The following is a 23302-nucleotide window of genomic DNA, read 5'->3' as shown; positions in this document are numbered from 1 at the left end:
ATTTGATCTTAATGCATGTTACATGGCATGCATTTCTAAATTAGAATATGGGGTCAAAATATGAGAAAAACGCTAATACCAGAGATTTCCCAGTAAGTCAATAAAATGACTCCTCATCTTTTGTAATTTAGGTGTTCAGAAATTGAGGCTAACTCATTCTTGAATTACTATACCCAGAAGAGGATTCACTATCGTAGCTGAACTGTCTTGCAGGTTATACTGTCTTGTATATCCTGTTATGAAACTGTTTATATCCTAATTGCCATTTGATTAAACTTTATGGTTTCAGCAAGTCCTTGCAGGATAGGCTTTCTGGTACTATACAGAAATGAAGCATGGGTAAACCAGCTGTTTATGGTGCTTGAACTTCTTAAACATAAAGGACACCACCATCAGTAAATTCTGCCACTGTAGGGCAAGAGAACGACAGAAAAAGAATAAAACAAAAGCCATTTTTGTTTAGGATTTTGATTTCTGGCAGCGGAAAGTATGTTCAACATCAGCATCAGTAAATACCATAAAACTAGAAGAAGCTGCAGGTCCATTAGATGGGGTTAGAATGAAAAGTGACTTTCATATGGGGTACGGCACTGAAATTTGATAGGTATTAGAATAAGATACTACGCATAGGTACAAAAATCAGCTTCACAGATATACAATGAGAAAAACTATTTTGAAAACCTCATTGACTTTGCTGAGAATGCTGTGAAAAATACCTTAATGCTGTGTTTTGTTTGAAATTTCTTTCAGAAAATTTCTTTCAGTATATATACATAGCTTGGAAGTTTCACTTAATATTTACATTTTTTTTTCTTCTCCCCCCTCCCTTCACCCCCTCCCCCCCTGCTCCGATGGCAGTGTGCCTGGCTGGGACAGGCAAACAGTTCACCTGCTTGGCTCCGGGGAGCTCTAGGCAGTGTGCAAGGCAGGACACCATGCGTCTGGCTGCTCTCCATGGCTACAGGCAAGCTACTAAGGAATAGGAAGTCTCGTTTCCCCATCTGCCATGGATCAGCAGCTCTGGAGAGGAGGTCTGAAGCTCTCCAGGCTGTTAGTAAGCTGATAATACCAGTAAATAAAACGTGCTAGGGACGATTTTATCTCCCTGCGATCATAGCTCACAACCCAATAGCTAAGCTCTCTTCTCACAAAATATTGGGAGATCTTTCCCAGACTGTCCCAGGTCTGTGCCACTCTCTGAGCTGTGTCCAGGTACTGTGGGAGACATGCTGCTCAGCACAGACTAAAGCTGGGCTGGAGCCCTGCTCACAAATAAGCAGCATGGACAGGAAAGTGCCAATGCAAAGCCTGTTCCCTGGCCTTACTCAGTTTGCAGCAGGAGTAAAGCCTATAAACCAAGCCAGGTTCATGGCTACCATCCAGCAGGGCCAGGGGTGACAAGGATCACAACAGCAGGCAGCAGTGACCTGACTACGTGTATTCCCCGAGATTCTGACATTTCCAAACCCCAAAGCCCGGTAGCAGTGCAGCTTGCATGCACACTCACACAGTAATTTTTTTTATTCCAAATTAGGACATAAATAATTTCTGGAAAACCTTGCAAATTCTTCTAAATTATGTTTTTCATCCAGCTTTAAAAGTCACATCAAGGTTTATATAAACTTGTTAGTGCATACATCTACCTCTCTTCAGCACAGATCTTTGCTAGGTCATGTATTTAACACACCAAAATGACACATGCAAACAAGTTTAGAGCAGGCATAAAATTGGGTAAACTGATACCATACACAACTCACACAAATATGTGGTCCATCCTTCTTTCCTAGCAAATGGCTTGTTGGGTGGCTTTATTAGCTAAACCAAAGACCTGCTGTATCCCCTGCAGAACATTTAACTCTCCTATTGCGAACGCTCCGCAGCTCTCTATTTAGTGAGAGCACTGCTTGGGTTTCAGCAGCTGCAGGTGCTCGATGCAGAGAAAACTCTCAACCACGTACCACAGTTGTCTTCGTCGGCCTGATTCCCGCAGTCATCCTCACCGTTACAGTGAAGTTGTTGGGGCAAACACTTTGTGATATTGCCACATGGAAAGTAGCCCAGGGGGCACCTGACCCCAACTCCAGAAACATGATCTTCCAAAGAGTCACGGATGACTAAATAGAAACAGAAATAATATGTTTACTTTAAGATGTACTTTTGAGGTTTAAAAATCTTTGGGATTTTGCTTTTACAAATACTCATTTGCATTTGAATGTGAATATCAAGCGATAAATACATATTAGTTCATTTTACGTGCAATTACAATAGTATATTAAGTACTTGTTAACTTGGCAAAAAATGGTTATATCGTCAGCTAATTAAAATTTGCTTTGATATAAAGCAACCAGGTAACTTCTCCCCACACATCCTAGTAATAAGATGGACACACTAATCATACAAGACAAATGACCTAAGGCCACTATTTAAAAGGATTGTTTTGCTTTGCACTAGAAATTAATTTATTATAGCAATATACCAGATAAGCTACACAGATAGGGATGATATTAATTTGTGCTGATATTTTAGACCCAGATAGATAAGTCCTTTGATACAAAGTCAGAATTATACATTTTAAAACATATTCTAAAGTAATTACTACATGTAAACTGATCAAGGATCAAAGAACTAGGAAAGTAAGATCAAATCTGTGGTGTGGTTTTGCTGAAGAATGAGTTAAGATGACGTAAAGATGCCATAATGAATCCTTTGGAAGAGTTGTCAGCCTGGCCCCAAAAATCTTGAGATATTGTTCAGAATCTATCAATCTGAAGTTTAGATATACAGATGCTCTTCTGCTAAGCCCATGCTTTGTAGTAATTTCACAGAATAAAGGGACTTCATTCAAGCAGCGCTGAGGGGAAAGGTAGAGGGATGCTCGTGAGGGACAGCCAGGGCAGCTGGAGGACTCTACCTCTCCTCTGTTCCTCAGTTCTCTGTACTACAGCAGCCCCAATTACCCACATTTGCGGACGCACCTGAGGGACAAATTCTGCCACCACCACTTTTTCCAGGGTAAAGAACTGACCTATTACTTCTGTAATGGATCACAGGGTGCCAACTCATATTTCTTATTGTACAAGATCAACTTCTTCCCAGGAGCATACATACTATGGAGAGGGCTTTAAATTACTCTAGAATGAAATTTGTCAGTCTCCAATATATCAGAAATGGAGAAAAGCATCATCAACACAGAACATTACCTACTGCTCTTTGTGCTCCCAAAGCTTCAGTAAGCCTACCTAGTGAAGTACCATTCTGTATGGGCCTGCTAATTTAATTTTTGAAGTACTTGCAAATGGGAATATCCCTTCCTCATTAGAGCTAGCGTTTGACTTAGTGGATGCTGTCACAAAAAAAAAAAAGATAGATAAAAATTCCAATACAAATTATACTTTAAGCTTCATTGCTCTCTTAGAGGACTTGAAATAGTCTATACAAACTTCATTAACTGTGATTCTTCAGACAGTAAATTGCCACTTCTGAAACATGCAACTGTTTTTCCAGGCTATTTTCATAAGACAAAATATAAATCTTTTACGCAATGTTCTCAGATTAACAAGGAATATGTTACTACACAATATCTGATTTTTGTCCTCATTTTTCTCCTGACTAAGGGAATCACTTGAAATGGAATCAGGTACTTCATATTCATAACAAATCTCTCCTGGAAGAACTTTCATGCGTTAAACCCTCAACAATGTTTACAACTGTGGAAAACTGAAATGTAGGAGCAGTATCTGGAGGAAATTGAGACAAATATTCTGATATTCCCATATGCATAGAATTATCTTTGCTGTCAGAAGCGTCCTCCATAGAAACTCATATATTCCAGCTAACAATCACTGTACGATTTTGAAAAGTTGACTTGCTTTTATCCACAACTGTATAACCTATGCAATTGCTCAGAGACTTTTGCCTTAGTTCCTTATCTCTCTTATGTATAGGTACCAAAAATACGGCTATATTCTAATCCCATTCTAATTCTAATCCCTATTCTAATTCATGTTTGCATATTGTTCATAAACCTTTCTGTTCTGTGCTTGTATTCAGAACATTATGTCTAACCTGTCCCACCCAAAAACAAGTAGAAAAAAGTCTTATGCAGCAAACAGAATACGTGTAGTACTTAGTGTCTAAAGTCTCTTGCTGCAAAAAGGTGGAAGACAGCTGAGGCTCCCTTCAGTGCAGTTACCTGTCACAATCTGAGTAACTACCAAAACACCTGGTAAAAGACAACAATATGGAAAAATTAAACATAAATGAAAGAAAACCCCACCAGATCACCCCTCACGTTTTGTGAAGCCTTTTACCCTACCCACTGGAGACATATTCAGACTGAGCTGAACTTTGTGCTTAAAGGGGCTGATCTATATGCAGTTTACATTTCAAATGATGGCATTTATCTTCTCACAGCACCATTCAATGAATTTTCCTAACATTTCCCAGAAATTATTATTAATTAGTCAAATAGTATTAATCCCTGAACTAATTAATGAATTTACTGTCACAGTTTAGATATCATTCTTTGTAAAATAATACATAATCTCTCACTAAGTTTAATGTTTTGAATTATCTGTAAGGTTATAGCCTCAATGATATCTATTCTGAATTTCTGTGTTACTCATTTCGTGCTCTGCTGGATTACCCTGGCATGTAAATATCTGCCTGGGAAAGAAGATAACAAGGCATCAACACTTAAGAACTTCATCCAGGTTGAATCATTGAAAGCACTGGTCTTTGTCCGTTGACTTGTTAACATCGCTGTGTTTATGCAAAAATAAGACAGAAGTTTGGACCCTGCAGATTGCAGGAGATTTATAAACGGAAAACCTCCCAACCCTCTGAGGAAATATTTGGCAAAGATGACAAAGGCAGACAGGAGATAAGACAGTAAAATCCATTGTAAAATACTAGGTAATATTCGGACAATTCTCTTTTGGATTAAGGAAATTAAAACGGTGTCTTTTATGTGAGGAAAATGGAGAAAGATAGCCCTGCAACAACAGCAACAAAAAAACTATGCTGCTTCTTTTGCAAATACAGACTTTACTGGCACTGGAGTTTATCATGCCAAGATAATGATCTACCACGCTGTCTTTGTGATGCAGTATTAAAGGTTTCGACCTTTCTACCTGTTATTGATTTTCCAGTCTGAAAAAATTGAACCACTCTTCTAGTATCTTGTTTCATTGTCCATTTTTTTAGCAGCTAAACCTCCTGACAGAATAGCTCTAAAAAATATTGATTAATGATTATTTCATCACGCCATGTCACTGGCTGTTTCACACTGGTGTTAAATTAAGGAAAAGAAAAATGTTATTTTGTAGTCCTTTTATTAATCCATAGGTTATGTGCATATACACATGAAGAAGAGGCATAAGGTCTCTGTTCCATATGCCCGTTAAGCTTCCAAGGTACCTCTATTGTTTTATAAGTTCTCATTCACAGCTCATCCAACACCGAACGTCTCACCTTTGCTTCTTACCACCAAACTAGCATTGTAAAAGCACGAGACCCCCTATAACACAAAAGAAGTACCATCAGCAACCCATATCAACAATCAACTTGAACAGTAAAATGGCATGATTAATATAAATTCTGTGTGTTTTGTAATGAGTATGTTTGGGCCAATATTGTTATCTTACACAATCGACAGAAAAAATCTCTGTCCTTCAGAGATATGGCAAATGTAAACTGATAGATAAAATAAAAAATTTTAAAAATGTGTATAAAGAACTTAGCTACAAAGGTAGAAACTAGAGAAAAGATGGAACTCAAGACATACGTGTTTAGGGTCTCAGTTATGAAGGTGAAAAGTAAAAATCTGTGACAGACTTGATTATATCAGAAGGTTTGCCTTTACAGATACTCCAAGTAAAAAAATCTATTCTTTGTGTACCTCATACAGAAAATGATCTGCCTTCCAGTGACATAATTTCACACATTCCACCTATGCTGTACCAGCAAATTTTTTTCCCTCATAACGATCAGGGTAAATATTAAAATATTTGCAATGTTTCTTAAACAAATAGAAAAGAGGCAGGTGAACTGGTATCAGTACAAATGGCAAAACCACAAACAAGCATCTTTCTGACAAGACATTTTCCATCTCAATACAGAATAATGTTCTACCCAGTAATGGATGTTCATGACTCTGCAGATTAAATATTTCTGACTATCACGTACTTAGGGTCCCCCTCCGCCCCCCATTCTTCTTAAACTTTCAAAAAGAAAACAAGAATTCATGTCATACACTTTTTATGCTTGCCCAGACCTGCTGCTTAGAGGCACTTATTGCTAAGGCAGACATCTGTGATCTTTCCTCTAGCTCCAAGAAAGTGGATAACTCTTTTCCTGCTAGTCTTTAAAATATAAGACTGATTTACCACTGCTTTCCTTTTTTTAATGGAATAAGCAAGAATTCTGTTGCTTTCTAGTATAAGACAGTAAGGCTCTTTCCTCTGTTGCATGGATGCAGAATCACTGTGGAAAGAATGTGACAACCCTGTTTAAGCTCTCATAAAATGAAATAAAAAGAGAGAACACATTTGGGAAAGCCAAGAACAAGATATTCCCAGGAGAACATGGCTTTCCTTACAACTAAATTGATTTACAAAGCTCACTGGTTTTGTGCATTCTTTGAAAAATGACACAAAATTTTGAAAACAGAGATGGGGTCAGAAATGCTTTTTGAGAAACCACATAAGGGACATGTGCATGAGAAGAACATGAACTTAACACAGCTACTTGTAGCCTCCATAAAAGAAGTGAATATGACTCTGTAATGGCAACAATACTGGGCTGATTAGACTCAGACATAAGCAATGAAACTAATCAAAGTAGCATTACTCATTGCTTCGTACTTGCTGGTCACGCTAGTCTCAAGTGTACTGCATATAGGTTCAAATAAGGGCTTATCATAACAACAGGATAATATTTCTGTATTTTCAAAAATTTGAATCACAGAAAGACCCATAATCATGAGTCCGAAATGACTCTCAAATTCCTTCAGCCACATAAGCTAACATGATTTTCTTCACTTCGAGTAAGTTATCAGTTTAAAAGTACTGGGGCTGAAGCAATCCAACCGTTTTTAAAAAGGAGTCCTTAAATGACAAGGACTTGGAATGATCGTAGTACTGAAGAATCCACCCTGTACTTACCATGATGGAAAGCTATTTTACCTACAAAAGCCCAAGTTTTTCAGAGACCAATGCAAATTTATCAAGTGGTGGGACTTCTCTCACCCTCCCATAACTTATTGTAGTTGTTGTACTTCTAGGCCCAGTGGGAAATGGGCTAGAGAAAGGGAAGACTGAAAATATCAATTTGAAATGCTTGTTTTGAAACGGAATGTTTTCTTCAGCTAAACCAGAAAGAGTCAACAAAGAAAACATTACAGCTGAAATTGATTTTCCCCATCATTTTTTGCGGTAGCCTGAATATTTCAAGATGACAGTTGATTAAAAAAAATTAAATTCTGCTGAAAGGTATTTGAAGGGCGTGTGAACTGGCTTTGAAAAACCTTTAATGTGATATAGAGGAGGAGACCTCATAGGCCTGTAACCTTTATTTTCATAGGTAAATCGTCAGAACAAGGCTTTAAAACAAGTTTATAACTGAATTCCTTAAAAGATGGTTAATTAATGATTGACAAAGAATAGTAGTGGCAAGTGGTTGAACAACTCTGATCAGAAGCATTTGAATCACCAAATGACAGGGAAAAAAAGAAGATATGACATCTTAAAAATCCTATTTTCAAGAAAATAATTTGTTGTTTGAATTTGTCCATTACAATAATATCTAGAAGTGAATGATATTTAGTTCAGTCTTACATTAATTTTCCTGGTTTTGTTCTGAATTGTTCAGCTGATTCCCACTAAACAAAGGATTTTTGGAGCAAATAATGATAGACCTGGATGAAGTGTATTTCAGGATAGAAATATGAAGTTACATTTTGCAATTTTTTTGTTTAACTTGTTACAGCTTTATCAGTAGGAATGCATCTTTTTTTTCAGCATATCATTTTATAAAGACTCTCCTAAACCTGATAATTCTTTTAGGAAAAGCTTTCTAGGGATTCCTGTAAATATGTGATGGGAATCCCGTACTATTAAAATTATTTTTATTAACATTTAAAACTGTCCATAAATGTCATATTGAAAATAGATTCTAGTTACATAGAAGAACAAAAGAGCTCATGCTCTCGAACTTTAATGCTGTTAATGTACATATTTGGAGTAACCCCTTGGGTAAAACTTGTACACCAATATAGGTCTTGCTCTAGTGGCAATAGATACATTAGCATTAATCCTTTAGGCAAAGCATCAGTGGCTTAAAAGATTTTAACATCTGTACAGGATCCCCACAGGAATATAATTAAACAGTTATCACTATATTGTCTTTTCTGTAATCTGCTCCTCTCTTCCTTTGCTAATTGTTCAGCCCTAATGTCTATAGCATTTTCTAAGTATCTCTATAACATATGCATCGTGTTTGTAATTTAAGATTTTATTGGGTGCAAGTGACAATGGCATTTATTTGGAATGCTAAATGGCTGCAACAGCTTCATTTCTAAAACACTAGCAATTTTTTATATTTTGGTTGTTGTTTTTGCAACCAGAGTTACATTTTCAGTTTTATTGCATTACGTTGATATTTAGTAGATCATATTAGATGTCCTTCTAGGAATATGTAGTATTTAAACTATACACGTACATTTATGACCAACTATATAAAATGTTTGCTTTCATTAAACACAATAAAGTGCAAAGGATTTTAACAGAAAAGATGCATATATTATGACTGCTTATATTGAATGTCAATCTGGTCATTATCTTGGATTTTAATTTTTTATAGTACTTTTATGTCTTGTTGTGGGTTTCACAATGCTTTCATTTCAGAAGTGTTTTCCAAAGCAGAAAATTTGTACTATATTTTTTAAAATATAGACTGCAAACTCATAACAACATTACTAAAGTCAGTTATCAGTTATGCCACAGATAATTCAGTGTAATTAATCCAGCTATAGTGGTGGAAGATCCTCTTTGTATAACTGCCAGATAAATCCACTCCAGGGACAGAAACTGCCAGTAGAGCAATCCAGACTGGTCACATGGTATCTTACCAGCGGATTTGGCTCTTATACCTCTTACTAATTTGACTTTTTGTTCTGCTTACACAGAACTTAGAATAAAAAGATTCTGATGCACAGAAAGGCTGACAAAGATAACATTATCTGAAAAAGCCCCAATATGTAGTATAATGAGTTTTATCTGGAAACTCAAATTTTGTAGGACATTCCCAGGGGATGGGGGTTCAGCACAGTGTCTAACAAAGACAAAAATTAATGAGCAGAGCAAAACCTTTCTATCACTCCCCTTCCCCTTCTCTTCCTCTCCCCAAATACACAGAATTTAAATGATATCTGGCTATTATTTCTTTTTAGAAAGAAGCTCTATCTCTGTATTCTGACATGATTTCCAGTAGAAAACACATCAGTGTAGGATTTCCTTTTCCCTAGTCTTGCATTGGTGTAACTCCTTTGATTTCACTAGTTTCTTTTTCATAGTGGTGCAATATCAAGTCTAAAGCTGGACACATGAAACACCAGGGTTTTGTTCAGGTGGCATCAGATATAGAAAAAAATTAAGGCATCAATATCAAGGTGTTAAATACACTGTGCTAATCAGTACCATCCCACCTGAAAGGCCCAGAAAGGCAATGGTTAGACATCAAAACCAAGGAAAACTCCCCTCCCAGGAGCCACATCCACTAAGAAGTGTGCTTGGGCTGGCTCTTTGAGTCCCAAAGGTAAAAGAAATCTGTTTCAAATAATATTTTTTTTTCCTCCTTTGAAACACCACATTTGTAAGAGTTAATGATTTAAAAACATGTATAAAAGAAAAAAAAATATCTGAAACTTCACACCAGGAATGGCATTTTTAATGTTTTGTAATCCCAGGGGAAAATATTTCATATATAGCAGTATTTATCATGTATCATACATTTATTTTCCTATCTCATAACATGCTTACTATAAGCTAATGAAGGTTTTTTTTCCAAATCTGAGCAATCAAATAATTTAAAATGTACTTTAGCCAAGAGGATCAAGGATGGCTGGCTATCAATAAATTAGTGCCCCTCAAGCAACAATCATTCAGCCCATCTGCATAACCAGCATTCTGAATTTAAATGCAGAAGTAAAGATTACCGTAAAGAAGTTCACGTCAGACTTGTTGCTTTGCACAAGTTAACCCAGTCAGCCATATGTAAAGTAAGAAAAAGCAAAGCACTGACTAGTGAAAACTAAAATTTTTAAATCAACAAACAACAGATATTTGTAATATGTCTCTTAAGTTTCCATAAAGAAAAGGCAGATTTAAGTGACTTTCATGACACAATGCCATATACAGGAGAGAAGTTTGTGTACATGTGCATTCATGCATGGAATTAAAAAGAAATTCAGGCGATAAAACAGAAAGAGCTTGTAGCAAAGCCCTAAGAGAAAGCTGCAGTGAAAAAGGGAATGAAATTAGAAAGGCAACAAACAGGGAAATTACTTGCTGATAATCTAATTGTATGATGTTCTGAGGATACATTATTTGTAAATGAGAAGAATAGCAAAGAATTACACGACTGTTATTAACTTCTCATAACAGAATATCATCTAAAAGATCATAACACTTTGCCTAACTTTCCTTAGGTCAAAAAGGGCAAATCTGCCTGCCTTCCTTTTTTTCTTCCTCTTTCCCCCCCAATTGCATGGCTTAGCTCTATCTTCCTTCATACCAACTTCGTATGCTCCTGCGATGAGGGGGAAAAAAAACGACTGCTATAATGAACATTTTGCAACGTTGAGGATAGAAAAATTGATTTGAGAACAGCCAGCCTGACCACAGACTGATGAAAAGAACCTGAAGGGGGGCAGTAGGAGACTTTATTTTCTCTTTCTCCATCTTCATTTACTCTTTCTTCTCTTATTTTACTACAGCGTTGCTTGAACTAAGCACGCTGCACGTCAGCCACAATGTTTTCATCTTCTCCCATGTAACTCAATCTTAAATTAGCCTTTGTAAAATACTCTCAGGTAAGATTTTTCTATCTCAGACTCCAGAGAGAGAAACAGAAAGAGTGTTTTGGGAACCCTACACAGACTATTCAAAATTTGAAAGATAATCTGATTTTTTCATTCATTGTGCCTTTAATAAAGGCTAAAAGGATTTTAATGAAAGTTCTTACAATTAAACTAAGCCAGCATAATTTAAAATGAAGTTCTGAAGCATACTTAAGATTAATTTTGTAACAATAAAAATATATTATTTCTTGGTAAGCCTGAGACAGGATTATCTGATACATTTTATTTATTCACATACTTTTGTTACTAAAAACCTATTATAACTATTAAGAATTCAAATTTAATATAGAACTACAAGTTCAGATTGGGGAGGTGGCTGTGCCCTATAAATCTATGTGATTCCACCCTCCAGAAGTATTATAAAAATGGAATCCTTTGCTCTTCTGTTTTGAAGTAAAATTTGAAAGTATTTTAGAGATTTTGTCCTCTCATAGAACTATTCTGTGAAAAATCCATTTGCAAAAACTGTGCTTTATTTTTGGATTCTGACTCATGAACTTTTATTTCAATTTAAAAATCACAAGTTTTCCAATTTCTACTATATTTTACTCTAAGTGAACATAACCCATCAGTATAAATAGTGACTCTCCAGTTAAAGTGCCAGAAATTATCTCAGGCTAATAGGATTTCTGACTTTCTTAAAGTGATTAATGTTTGCTGGTTGAACCATGATTGGAGACATCTGGTTTATTGCTTCTTTTGCAGGTTATATAAAAATGCACAAGCAGATTAAGATTTATAGATTTTAAGATTATAACTTTTATATTTGATACTACTATTAATGTACATAAATGTCATATTTGCAGCACATAAGTGTAAGTTTTTTTGATATTAATTTTTCCCAATCAAGTTAGAAAAGATAACAAGAAACCACATTCAGAAGTTTGTCTCTATTTTAGATGCAGTTTGGCTAAACAATACATCTGCATGGATTACTGATGGCTTCTGCCTCCACGTAGTCTATAGCTACTCCTTCTCTTCCTTTCGACCCCATTCCAGCTAAATCAACGCACGGTGATGTCCATTCCTGACTCAGTGCTTTCTTGTTTTCAATGCAAATGAAAGCTTGCTTTGTGAAACATAGCTTAAATTAGAGTAGTGCTATTATGATCTGCCTCTAGCACAGCACATGAGGCAGGACACGGGGCTGCGAGGAGGTGAGGCTGGCTCCAACAGCGATATGCTTCATCACCCTGGCCCTGTGACACCTTTCTGTCAGGTCTCTGTTCACCCCACATCTGACTTGCTGACTCAGACGGCAGGCTTTTTGGGGCAAGGCAAGCAGAAGAGTGCCTAGTAAAATATAGCCCCGGTCTCACTGGGTATCGTAAGAGGCTGTTGTGGTAGCTATATCATGACAGTGGAAAGGGAACTGGAGACTGAGGTTACTGAATGCCTTCTTTGCTTCAGGTTTCACCACTACTGCTGGCCCTCAGGCATCCCAGTCCTCAGAGGTGAAAGAGAAAATCTGGAGAAAGGAAGACTTCCCCTTGGTTGAGGAGGATTGGGGTTAGAGATCACCTAGGGAAACCAGATCCTTACAAATCCATGGGCCCCAATGGGATGCACCCACAAGTGCTGAGGGAGCTGGAGGATGCTGTCGCTAACCCACTCTCCATCATCTTTGAAAGGTCATCAAGGGCAGGAGAGGTGCCCAAGGACTGGAGGACAGCAAATGTCACTCCCATCTTCAAAAAGGGCAAGAAGGAGGACCGAGGAAACTACAGGCCAGTCAGTCTCACCTCCATTCCCAGAAAGGTGATGGAGCAGTTCATTTTGGAGGTTGTCTCCAGACATATAGGGGAAGAGAAGGTTATCAGAAGTAGTCAACCTGGATTCACCAAGGGGAGATCATGCTTGACTAACCTGATAGCCTCCTATGACGACCTGACTGGCTGGGTAGATGAAGAGAGAACAGTGGATGTTGTTTACCTTGACTTCAGCAGGCTTTTGACACTGTCTCCCATAACATCCTCACAGGAAAGCTTAGGAAATGTGGCTTAGATGAGAACACGAGGTGGATTTGAGAATTGGCTGAACAGCAGAGCTCAGAGGGTCATGATCAATGGCATAGAGTCTGGTTGGAGGCCTGTCACTAGTGGTGTTCCCCAGGGGTCTGTGCTGGGTCCAGTCCTGGTCAACATATTCATCAATGACCTGGATGAAGGGACAGAGTGTAACCTCAGCAAGTTTGCTGATGATACCAAGCTGGGAGGAGTGGCTGATACGCCAGAAGGCTGTGCTGCCATCCAGTGAGACCTGGACAGGCTGGAGAGCTGGGCCAAGGGGAACCTGATGAAATTCAACAAGAGCAAGTGCAAGGTCCTGCACCTGGGGAGGAACAACCCCATGCACCAGTACAGGCTGGGGGCTGACCTACTGGAAAGCATCTCTGTTGAGAAGGACCTGGGAGTGCTGGTGGACAGCAGGTTGACCATGAGCCAGCAATGTGCCCTTGTGGCCAAGAAGGCCAATGGTATCCCTCACCTGCATTAAAAGGAGTGCGGCCAGCAGATCAGGAGAGTTTCTCCTCCCACTCTGCTCTGCTCTAGTGAGGCCACATCTGGAGTACTGTGTCCAGTTTTGGGCCCCCTGGTTTAAGAAGGACAGGGAACTGCTTGAGCAAGTCCAGCGCAGAGCTATGAAGATGATCAGGGGACTGGAGCCTCTCCCTGATGAGGAAAGACTGAGAGACTTGGGTTTGTTCAGCCTGGAGAAGAGAAGACTGAGGGGGGATTTAATCAATACCTATCAATATCTAAAGGGTGGGTGTCAAGAGGATGGGGCCAGACTCTTTTCAGTGATGCCCAACGACAGGCCAAGGGCCAATGGGCACAAGGTGGAACACAGGAAGTTCCACCTCAATATGAAAAAAACCTTCTTCCCTGTGCAGGTGACAGAGCAGTGGCACAGGCTGCCCAGGGAGGGTGTGGAGTCTCCTTCCCTGGAGACATTCAAAACCCGCCTGGATGCGTTCCTGTGCCCCCTGCTCTGGGTGTGCCTGCTCAAGCAGGGGGATTGGACAAAATGATCTCCAGAGGTCCCTTCCATCCCCTGCCATTCAGTCATTCTCTGAAAAGAGAATATTGGAATACAGCTTTTGTCAAGGCTTTAAAATTTAAATATATAAATGCTCTGATGGCGAATCACACACAACAGGATGTGAAAGGACATTTATGATCTAAAATCAATGTGTCTGTATACTTTTATTGTCTATCATATTAAGGACAGTACCTTTTTATTTTTATAGCTGTAAGATCTTTACTTTATTTGACCTATACGATTACTGATAGTTTACCCAATGGAGATGTATTAAATATTCTTAGCTCCTTATGCTTACTTACATAAAATGTACAGGATGTTGCTGGACATGTCCAGAGAGTAAATCCTAAAACTTCACATCTAAAATGGAGAATTTTTGTTATGATACTTTGTTCGAATGAAGAGTTAATTCCTAGAAAGAGTATTTTTGCGTTACCAGACATCACAATCTGGCAGCTTTTCTTTTTTTTTTTTGTAATAGATTGAATAAGGCAGTTATGTCAGGATGACATATTTGTAACTTACAAGATCATATCCTAGTACTTAAAAGAGTTGTTGACGTGACTGATTATTTTAAAATATCTCGTAAATTCTTCAAAGCTGCATATCAATAAATACAAGGACTATTTCTCTGGGCAAGAAACCAATCTGTCCAAGATATGATGTGAAAGCAGTGAATATGTAAATGAAGACTTAAAAAAATAAAAAAATGAAAATAAATTCAAATACAGATAAAAGCTAAAAATGTATAGGTAGGCATGCTAGAAAAATAAACTGTACTTATTAAAAATAACTATTTTTTTCTAAAATATATTAAGAAGAAGAAAAAATCTAATGTGACATATAAGTTTTAGGGGTTTAGAAAACACCAACTATTCAATACTCATTTCTGATACATATTTGGAAAGAAGAAAGTGGTTGTATTCCTTCTGCATGATGCTGAAAATCTGTACCAAAGATAGTGCAGCATTTCTGAATTAAAATATTTTCAAACCAGCCATATGAGGAGTTTGAAAGGAATTTGAAAGGCATTAGCTGAGAAACACTTTGAAACTAATGTTATTATAAAACATGTTTTGAAATACGAAGAAAATGCCAGAAGAACTAGAGGCTTGCAGTGTTATTTGACTACTAGAAAAGAATGAAAGTTTCTGAACACCACTGTCTATAGCTGCTAGGTAAGACAACATAACAGTTAATTCACAGGTTTTAACATGGAATTGAAGACCAGAAAATTACATTGGGGAGTGTATTTTCATGGTAGATGGGCCTTCTTGGATAAACCTCTAAAAATGCAGATCACCTTTGTCAACTGTATTACTGTTAACTTCTCCAGACTAGTCAAGGCATTTGACCTACAATCACATGGCATTTAAATTAATTAATGTAGTCCTTTTTTTTTTCCATACAGTGCAAACTTTGTCTTTAACTGCATTGTGACCAGAACTTTAGTTTCGTGAAAGGATGCTGTTCATAGTAGCTGATTCCACAGAAGAGCTGGTCTATTACTATCTCACCTATGTCTTTTTTTTATTGCAACTGAAAAAACCAAAGAAAGACAGAAAAAAACCCCATTTCTACATAAAAAATTACCACCACCACCACCACCTATCCAAGCACTATACCTTTTTCCCTATGTTCAGCACAGCACTGACAATCAGGTCTGTGATATAAAAGACTCTTCTTCCAGGTCAAGTCAGTGCTTTTATTTTCCCTGCAGAGCAGAGGAGAAAGAGGCTATGTTCACCTGCTTTTACAGACCTATACACATCTTCGAATATCAGTCAGTCACTGTACAGCCTCTGCCATTCTCAGTGCCATAATGGCACTTGCTCTCTTCTGGAGGAAACTGTTACTTGGCTGAGAACAAACATTTTGACCAAATAAAGCCTCAGGATTGCTACAGAGTACGTGGGTGGAACAAAATGACCTGTGGTATACACGACCGGGTAATTTAACACCCTGTATGGATAAACTCTGCTAAGTGATCTCATGTGCACAAGCCCCGCAGGATCAGTGTGGCTGCTGCTGGGCTCTTCCTCCCTACTGCCTGGCCACCCTTCTCCACCGACATCAGGTATGCAGGCACAACTGGCCCTCCCAGGTCCGGCTCTCCCCAACAGGCCACATCAGGTGGCTCCGGATACTCATTCAAACCCTTGTTTTCCCATCAGTCATCCTTTCTGGTATCTATATCTTGCCCTGTCACACAAGTCAACTGCATGCTGGGATCCCTCGTGAGCATCGAGGGCAACAGAGCAGGTAGTAAGCATAATATTGTGCATCAATTCTTTGCATATACAAAATCACTTCTTTATGTGCAACATCAGTTATTAGCGGCATACATTCAAATTCCATGACAGATATTTGAATTTCATACCTTTCTGCAAGCACACCTCCATATAATACTACAGGCGTTTTACCTACACTTTGATTAGTCTTCTAAGAGATTACTGACGTCCTGCTGCTTAGTCTACAGTCTAGTCACAAGTTACAATATTAAATTCCTCATTAGTTTGGTCATACAGCTACAATAATTAGACTTCCGATTTTTAAGTCCTCACAAATTGCTTAGATTACAGTTTAGAATGTGGTATTATTGCTCAGATGGGGAACTAAGATATTAACATATGTATGGCAAGTGTTTCTGCTAATTTTAGGTTCCTACTTTCAGAATCAGCTTCACAGATTACTCAAAGTACAGCTTTTACAGATTTCAGCAGCAGCTGTGAAATGAACACTGGCACATTAGGATGATCTAGCCAAAAAACCTAGAAAACCTGCCATATAATTATTACCCATTTATGAAACATTTAGAGCATCACTGGGGCAAGAAACAGGAACAGAAATCAGTTTTCCACAGCAGAGTTCAGTTGCCTTCACCACATGGCCATCATTTTGAAATTCCTATCCTCACTCACATTTTATCTTCTACAGCAAATGATTAAGGGGTCACATGGGCAGCACAGTTCACTATATGTTTCTCATTCATTCTTTGAATGCAGCACACAAAACACAAGTTTTTGTGGAGCTATAGCATGAAGAAAACATATTATGTGCATGTAGGACAAATTAAGATTGCATCCTTCCTCTTGATCCCTAAGCACTGAGTTTGCAAAATTAATACTGTTCTTTGGTATAGGTAACAGTGCAGACTATTAGAAGAGGGAATCAGTTTTCCTCCAACATTTTATAACATGACACTATGCTGCATCAATAGTTCAGTTCCTTTAGCTCTCCAGACCTTCAGTGTTTGAGAGGGTAGGGTAATCTAATAGCATTAATTACCAGCCTCTGAGCAAAGGCATTACACAGAAGGAGACATTTTGCAAGGAGACAGTAAGCAACAGGACAATCCTGAGCTTCCTTCCAGCTTTGTAGCACGGTGCTCACCCCACCAAGCACAGCTCCTTTTTCTGCTCAGTCTCATCTTTTCCTTGCCCTGGCTGCTTCTTTCTTGCCTAATCACTACCTGCTTCCCATCCTCTCATCCCCTTAGGTCTGCATAGGATCCTAGTTCTAGTATCCACCATCCTCTGACTTTATTCTTTGGACACTCCCTTCTTTCAGAGCTCCTTGTCCTTCTCCTTTAATTAATCCACTTTTTCCTACTGTCTCCCTCTCACATATCCTTTTCCTCAGTCTCTACCCTGCCAGACTAATACCCTTTCTGGTTTCCATTTTCCTCTTCTAAGTACCGCTAGCCTTCTCCCTCACCTCTCTTCTCCCTTGTCCCACCTTCCTCTCCCTTTAGCCCCTGCTTTCAGTCTCCTCGCTCAGTCCTTCCAAACACATTTTCACCTTCTCTGTCTTTCAGACACAACCAATGCGACTTTCTGATCCTCTCAGCTTCCTACACCTCCCTGCCTCAAAGCAGTCACTTCAAGTTTGATTTGATGGCTTCAAAATACAGGACACACAGCACCACCAAGAAACCCTTGCCGAGATCACTGGTGACAGTTCCTCTGATGAGTTTCACACTGGTCTCTAGCATCCAGGAACATCCATTAGAGAAGGTTAATTTTTACACTACTGTAGCTAGTCTTGAACAGGCTCATCAGGTCTAGTGTGATGGCTTGTCAGAGGACTCTCTCTCAGACAGAGTGATTTTTGTAGAGGAATACTGTAGGAGTCCTTATTCCTTTAAGAAAAGACATTGCTTAATATAAGATTCCCAGCACCGTTCAACATAAGCAAGGTACCAATTCCTCACTTTCTGAAAAAATTGAAATTATTTTGGTAAAGCTTTGCTTGTCTTCTTGCTCAACGTGAAAAAAAGTCCACATTGCATATAAAATTTTGGAGCAAATGATTCAAGTCTGGTAGAGTTTCTATAAACAGTCAAGACAGGTTTGCAAGTTGGGTAGCCCCTAGTGCTATTAATGGAAAAAGACGAAAGCATCCTTGCCCACACAGCAGTTGCAGGCAGACCAGCCTGGGCTAATAACAATGATCTAACTTTCAGAGCTTCAGGTTATCATTATGTAGACTTTTCACTACCGTTTAACTGACATTAGAGGAAATTTTCTTCAGGAAATCTAGTCTTCATCTCCGACTTTCTGTAAAAGATATTAATTTTTGTTGTATACATAGCTATACAAGATGCACATTATTCTTCTAGCCACAGGGAAACCAGTCAGCTTAATGCCCAAGTTAAATGAAAGAAAATAAATTACCCATAATTATTATTACACAATGATTGTTTGAGCTTGTGCAAGAGCTGAAGTAATTTCACTTTCCTCTTCACAAATCTGGAAGGGATCTTAGAATTTGATACCAACTATGTAAACAAGAGCACTGCCCTGCACAACCATAAGCTTGCACTTCTCCAAACGATTTGGGATGGTCTCTTTCCCACATTTGACAGAAAGCATTTGGTATAGGAGATCTTGGCCTTGAAAACAGCTGTCACATGCATGCCGTGCCAGATGGGCTAACAAGTTTCACATGGTTTTAAGAAAGTTTTCCTTGGTATTTTGAAGTGAGGGAAAGGAAAGGGAAAAAAAATATATGAGGGGAAGAACAGAAAGAGGTAAGGGGAACTGTAGGCACAAGCAGAAATAGGGTTGGAAAACTTCAGGTAGGGGCAGAGAGCATACGGGGTTAAAATAGTAACAGCCACAATTGTTTTCCCTCAGTTGCCTGACAAATCCTTTTTGGAATTAGCTTTGAATAGTTTTAGATACTGATGTTCTTCTGTTTCCCTTAATGATTGATAAATGAATTGTTTGAGAGTCTGTCACTTAGCCAAAGTCCAGGAGGATGAAATAGTTTTTGTCCCCAGAAAGCTAATCAAAGTGACTCTAAAGACCCAACTGTGCACTATGGTTGTTGCAGTGATTACAGCTGATTATTTTACTAAGAGATAAGATGCGGCAGCAGCCAGTGCAATGCCAGCCACATGCCTAAGCAACCTGCTAGCTTCACAAGGCGGGGCAAGCCACCAGGCAGATGTTTATCCTGGCTAACCATTCAATGCCGCCTGTTCCACAACCAGAGTCTGAAATTTACTTTTCTCCATGTTACAATTGATGCTGTTGCACTGGTGAAAACCATGGTATGGGTGCTGATTTGTTTTCAAGGAACCCCTCTACCTGGAACAGTATATTCCACATGGGAAAGTAGTCAGGCAGTTGCTGGTGCATAAAAAGCTTGATAATGTGAATTAATTTGATTATTTGGATTTACAAAGGAAAGCTTTTAGTATAAAAAGATTAAATGAAGAATCTGAAGGAAGAGAGCAAAATAAATCAGCTATAGGAATTATTTGTGCGCAGCTTTAGCTGTTGAATGGAAAACTAAGCAGTCGTAGGTTGAATTGATATAGATGGGTCAGGGAAGAGTAGTTTTTGTACAAGACATTTCTAATTTTACTTTTTCAAGAACTAGGAGCATCTGTGAGTTGTAGAAATTAAAAAACCCAAACACAATAGAACTTTACCGCTGAACTTCTAGCAGTCCACAAATCACAAATTCAATTTCTAAGCACAATTACACTTACTTTGGGAGTGTTTATTTTAATATCAGCTAGCCTAAAGACTTGAGCAAAGTTTAAATCTATTGTGCAGATGAAATCACCCAATTTGTAGATGTAGTTACAATTCAGATTGCGGGCTAAAACTCTGAAAGGCAATGAAGCTATGAACCATGCACCGAGTGGGGTTAGGAGAAGTGACACCAAACATGAACCCATTTTGGTGCAAACCAGAGGACTAAGATGTGGCAGAGATTCCAGCACGCACATGCTTTAATCTGAGTCCACTGCTCCTCTCGTTAACAAATGAGAACACCACGTGGCTCATCTAGGTAGGTGTTATAATATGCCATATATGATAAGTCAAGAACCACCTTAAAAGGTAATAGCCATCAAAACTATAATACTAGAAGGCTTGTAGTCATTCACAGTCCTCATCTGCTATCTTATTTTGTAATATGCTTTAACGTATTTTGGTACATTTTATAGATTCCACAGCTGAGATGAATTTAACCCAGCAGAAATTATGCCAATAGTAATTTACACATCTTGAATGAATGTTTCAACATTTTACTGTTTCGATATAAAAAGCAGTAATGTGAAAGGCTTAATTTGTTTGAAATCCTTTAGCTTTTATTCTGCATACCTTGAAGTACTACCTTTAAATACTAGATTATTGCTCAAGGATAACACGGATGCATAAGAAGCTCACAGGCTTGATATGATCTCATTATCATAGCCTGCTTAATTCCAAATACATTAATATCACTGTTTTTTCAGGCTTGCAGCTTGCATATTATGTGCTCCTCCAAAACTAATAGAACTGCTTAGAGTTTTTCCACAGATTTAACTAAGCTTTGCAACCTTAAAAATAACAGTAAGTGGAGATGTATTTCCCAAACTCCTAACATGGCAAATATCCCTTATAAATCTTATGCTAAGCAGCATAGTACACACATGTAAGCGCAAAAAGGTTTAATTTAAAGGCAGGAAAGAGCAAGCTATTGCTCAGTACAGAAAAAGGTGGCAGAATTCAACCTTATGCTGGTATTAGTTTAACAAAAGAGTTGACATTGCAAAGGGCAACAATTTCATCTAAAAATTGAAAGATTATTTTAGTATTGACATAGTGCAACAAAAAGCAGTTTTTAATATAAAAATTGCAACTAAAGAGAATTATAATCATTAGGAAAATCCAACATACAGATCAGTATCAGCAGCTTCACAGGGACAGCTTTACCCAAGTTGAAAGCAGCACTTACAAACAGGGTACTCAAATGCAATGAAGAAAACATTACTAAAGTAAGCAGGTCGGGTGTAACTCTCACCACACTGAAGGGATTTGCATCTGAAGGAAAACGTAGATTTAATTCAGTCTCCATCTTGCATGCTATATTGCTTATCATACTGAATCAGAGGGTAAAAATTCCTGTTACGTGAACACAATCTACTTTTTCAGAACTACCAATTCTAGTAGCACTGCACTACCAACTACTGACTGAGTCTAAAATGTGGATTTCAAGGCATCTGAAATGACTCAGTTCTATATGTACCTTCATTACATATTTACAGCAAGTATTTACGAAATGTTTAAACTCTTATTTTTTAATTTCAGCTCATAACTATTAATAGTAACTCTCAAAGCATTAAGTAGAAAAATATTTGATCCTTACATGCAGCTAGTAACCTTGAGAGACTGCATCACACTTTGATTCTATCAAAGAATAATTGCCATGAAGAACTGTAAAAGAACACTGAGATATCACTGTGTTTTAAAAAATCCACTACTGAAGTTTATCAGCTATCTGCTTTGCAATATTCAAAAGAATAAAAAAAAGGCAAATACGCTTACCCTTGGTACCAACAAGTAAGAACATATAGAAGCAGCAGTTAGATGTCATATCTGTCCTTCAGCAATTCAATGAATAGAGTCAATGAACATTGTCCCTTCAGTTGCACACCAGCCAGTGCACTGCTTGTACGGTCTGCTTCTGACAGCCTTCAGCAGCGCATGAAGCAAGCTCCCTTCTCTCCCCTGCCTTCCTCCCTTACTCTCCTTCGCGCTAGGTCTCCCTCTCTCCCCTCTCCCCCCTCCCTGGCACACACACACGTGCAGACATGAAAGTTTCCGGGAGCACACCAGCTCCTCAGGCTCTCCCTTACAGGATGGGGTCTGCTCTGCGGCAGGGAAAGGCTGGGATGCGCATGGACACAGGTCTGCCCCAAGGAAAGCTGCTGCTGCTGCTGCTGCACAAAATACAGCCAGGTCCAGGGAATTGCCATCAGTAGCCCAATTATTTCTTTCTAAATTTTTTTTTTTTTCTTAAGTCACAATACTGCGAGAGGCCTGAAAAGTATAGTTTATTTTCAAACAGATTTGCCTAAATAAAACATTTGCTATAGTTGGATAAAAACTGGTGGTTTCCCAAGTAAGGGGAAGTGAAATTTATAAACGCAGTCCCTTTGTAGCAATCTGGTCACTCGCTGAAATACAGGAAAATGCACAATGTAATTTATTTCCAATAGCAGCATGTCACTATTTTTACACATTAACCACTCTTCATGACTAATGCTAAAGAAAAAAACCTCAAAAAAAAATAAGTGGATGTTCAGAAACATATACTGTATGGGAATAAGATTTTTCACAGATTCTCTCCTTATTTAAATACTTTTGAAACATTCCTATCTGGCCCTTGACTAGTGTTACCAGAAGATAATGGTATACAGTTAATTTTTTTTATTTTACGATGTGAAAACTAACATCAGCACAGCAAGATATATTTTAAAATTAGTTGGTAGCTGAGATGAACTCTAGATGAGAAGCTAAGTTTTACCTGCCCTCAAAGAGGTTCAGATTTTTTAATTAAAAAAAAAAAAAAAAAGAAAGAGAGGAAAAAAAAAAGCTTGATAGAATCAACAGCTCACCAGGATGACAAGGGTCAGGGAGCACTGGTAACACGTCAGCAGCTATGCCAGGTACCTAAGGAAGAAAGCCTCAGAGACTAAGGAAATAATGTGCATGCATGGACACATATATGAAAGGATGAATTTAGAGAATGGGGAAAAACCTAGATCATAGTCGAAAACAAAGTCTACATTGTTGCTATGGCAAGTTGTCTGTAAAATAGATATTATGAACTGTCAGTGTC

General features: G+C 38.3%; 1 protein-coding gene across 1 annotated transcript in view; it reads right to left on the bottom strand.

Moving 5' to 3' along the window:
* The window catches only part of RXFP1 (relaxin family peptide receptor 1), a 54048-nt gene extending 31187 nt beyond the window's left edge, over window positions 1–22861 (bottom strand). Inside the window, exons 1-2 of the mRNA XM_075091030.1 lie at window positions 22006–22861; window positions 1959–2114 (exon numbers count right to left, since the gene is read on the bottom strand). Of these exons, the coding sequence (XP_074947131.1) occupies window positions 1959–2114; window positions 22006–22054 (205 nt within the window). The 5' untranslated portion in view covers window positions 22055–22861. The remainder of the gene's footprint in view (window positions 1–1958; window positions 2115–22005) is intronic.
* Window positions 22862–23302: the final 441 nt, after the last annotated feature.

Source organism: Phalacrocorax aristotelis, chromosome 4, assembly GCF_949628215.1.
Source record: "Phalacrocorax aristotelis chromosome 4, bGulAri2.1, whole genome shotgun sequence".
NCBI lineage: Eukaryota > Metazoa > Chordata > Aves > Suliformes > Phalacrocoracidae > Phalacrocorax > Phalacrocorax aristotelis.
The sequence above is the reverse complement of the archived record's forward strand: the minus strand, read 5'-3'. Positions and strand labels throughout refer to the sequence as shown.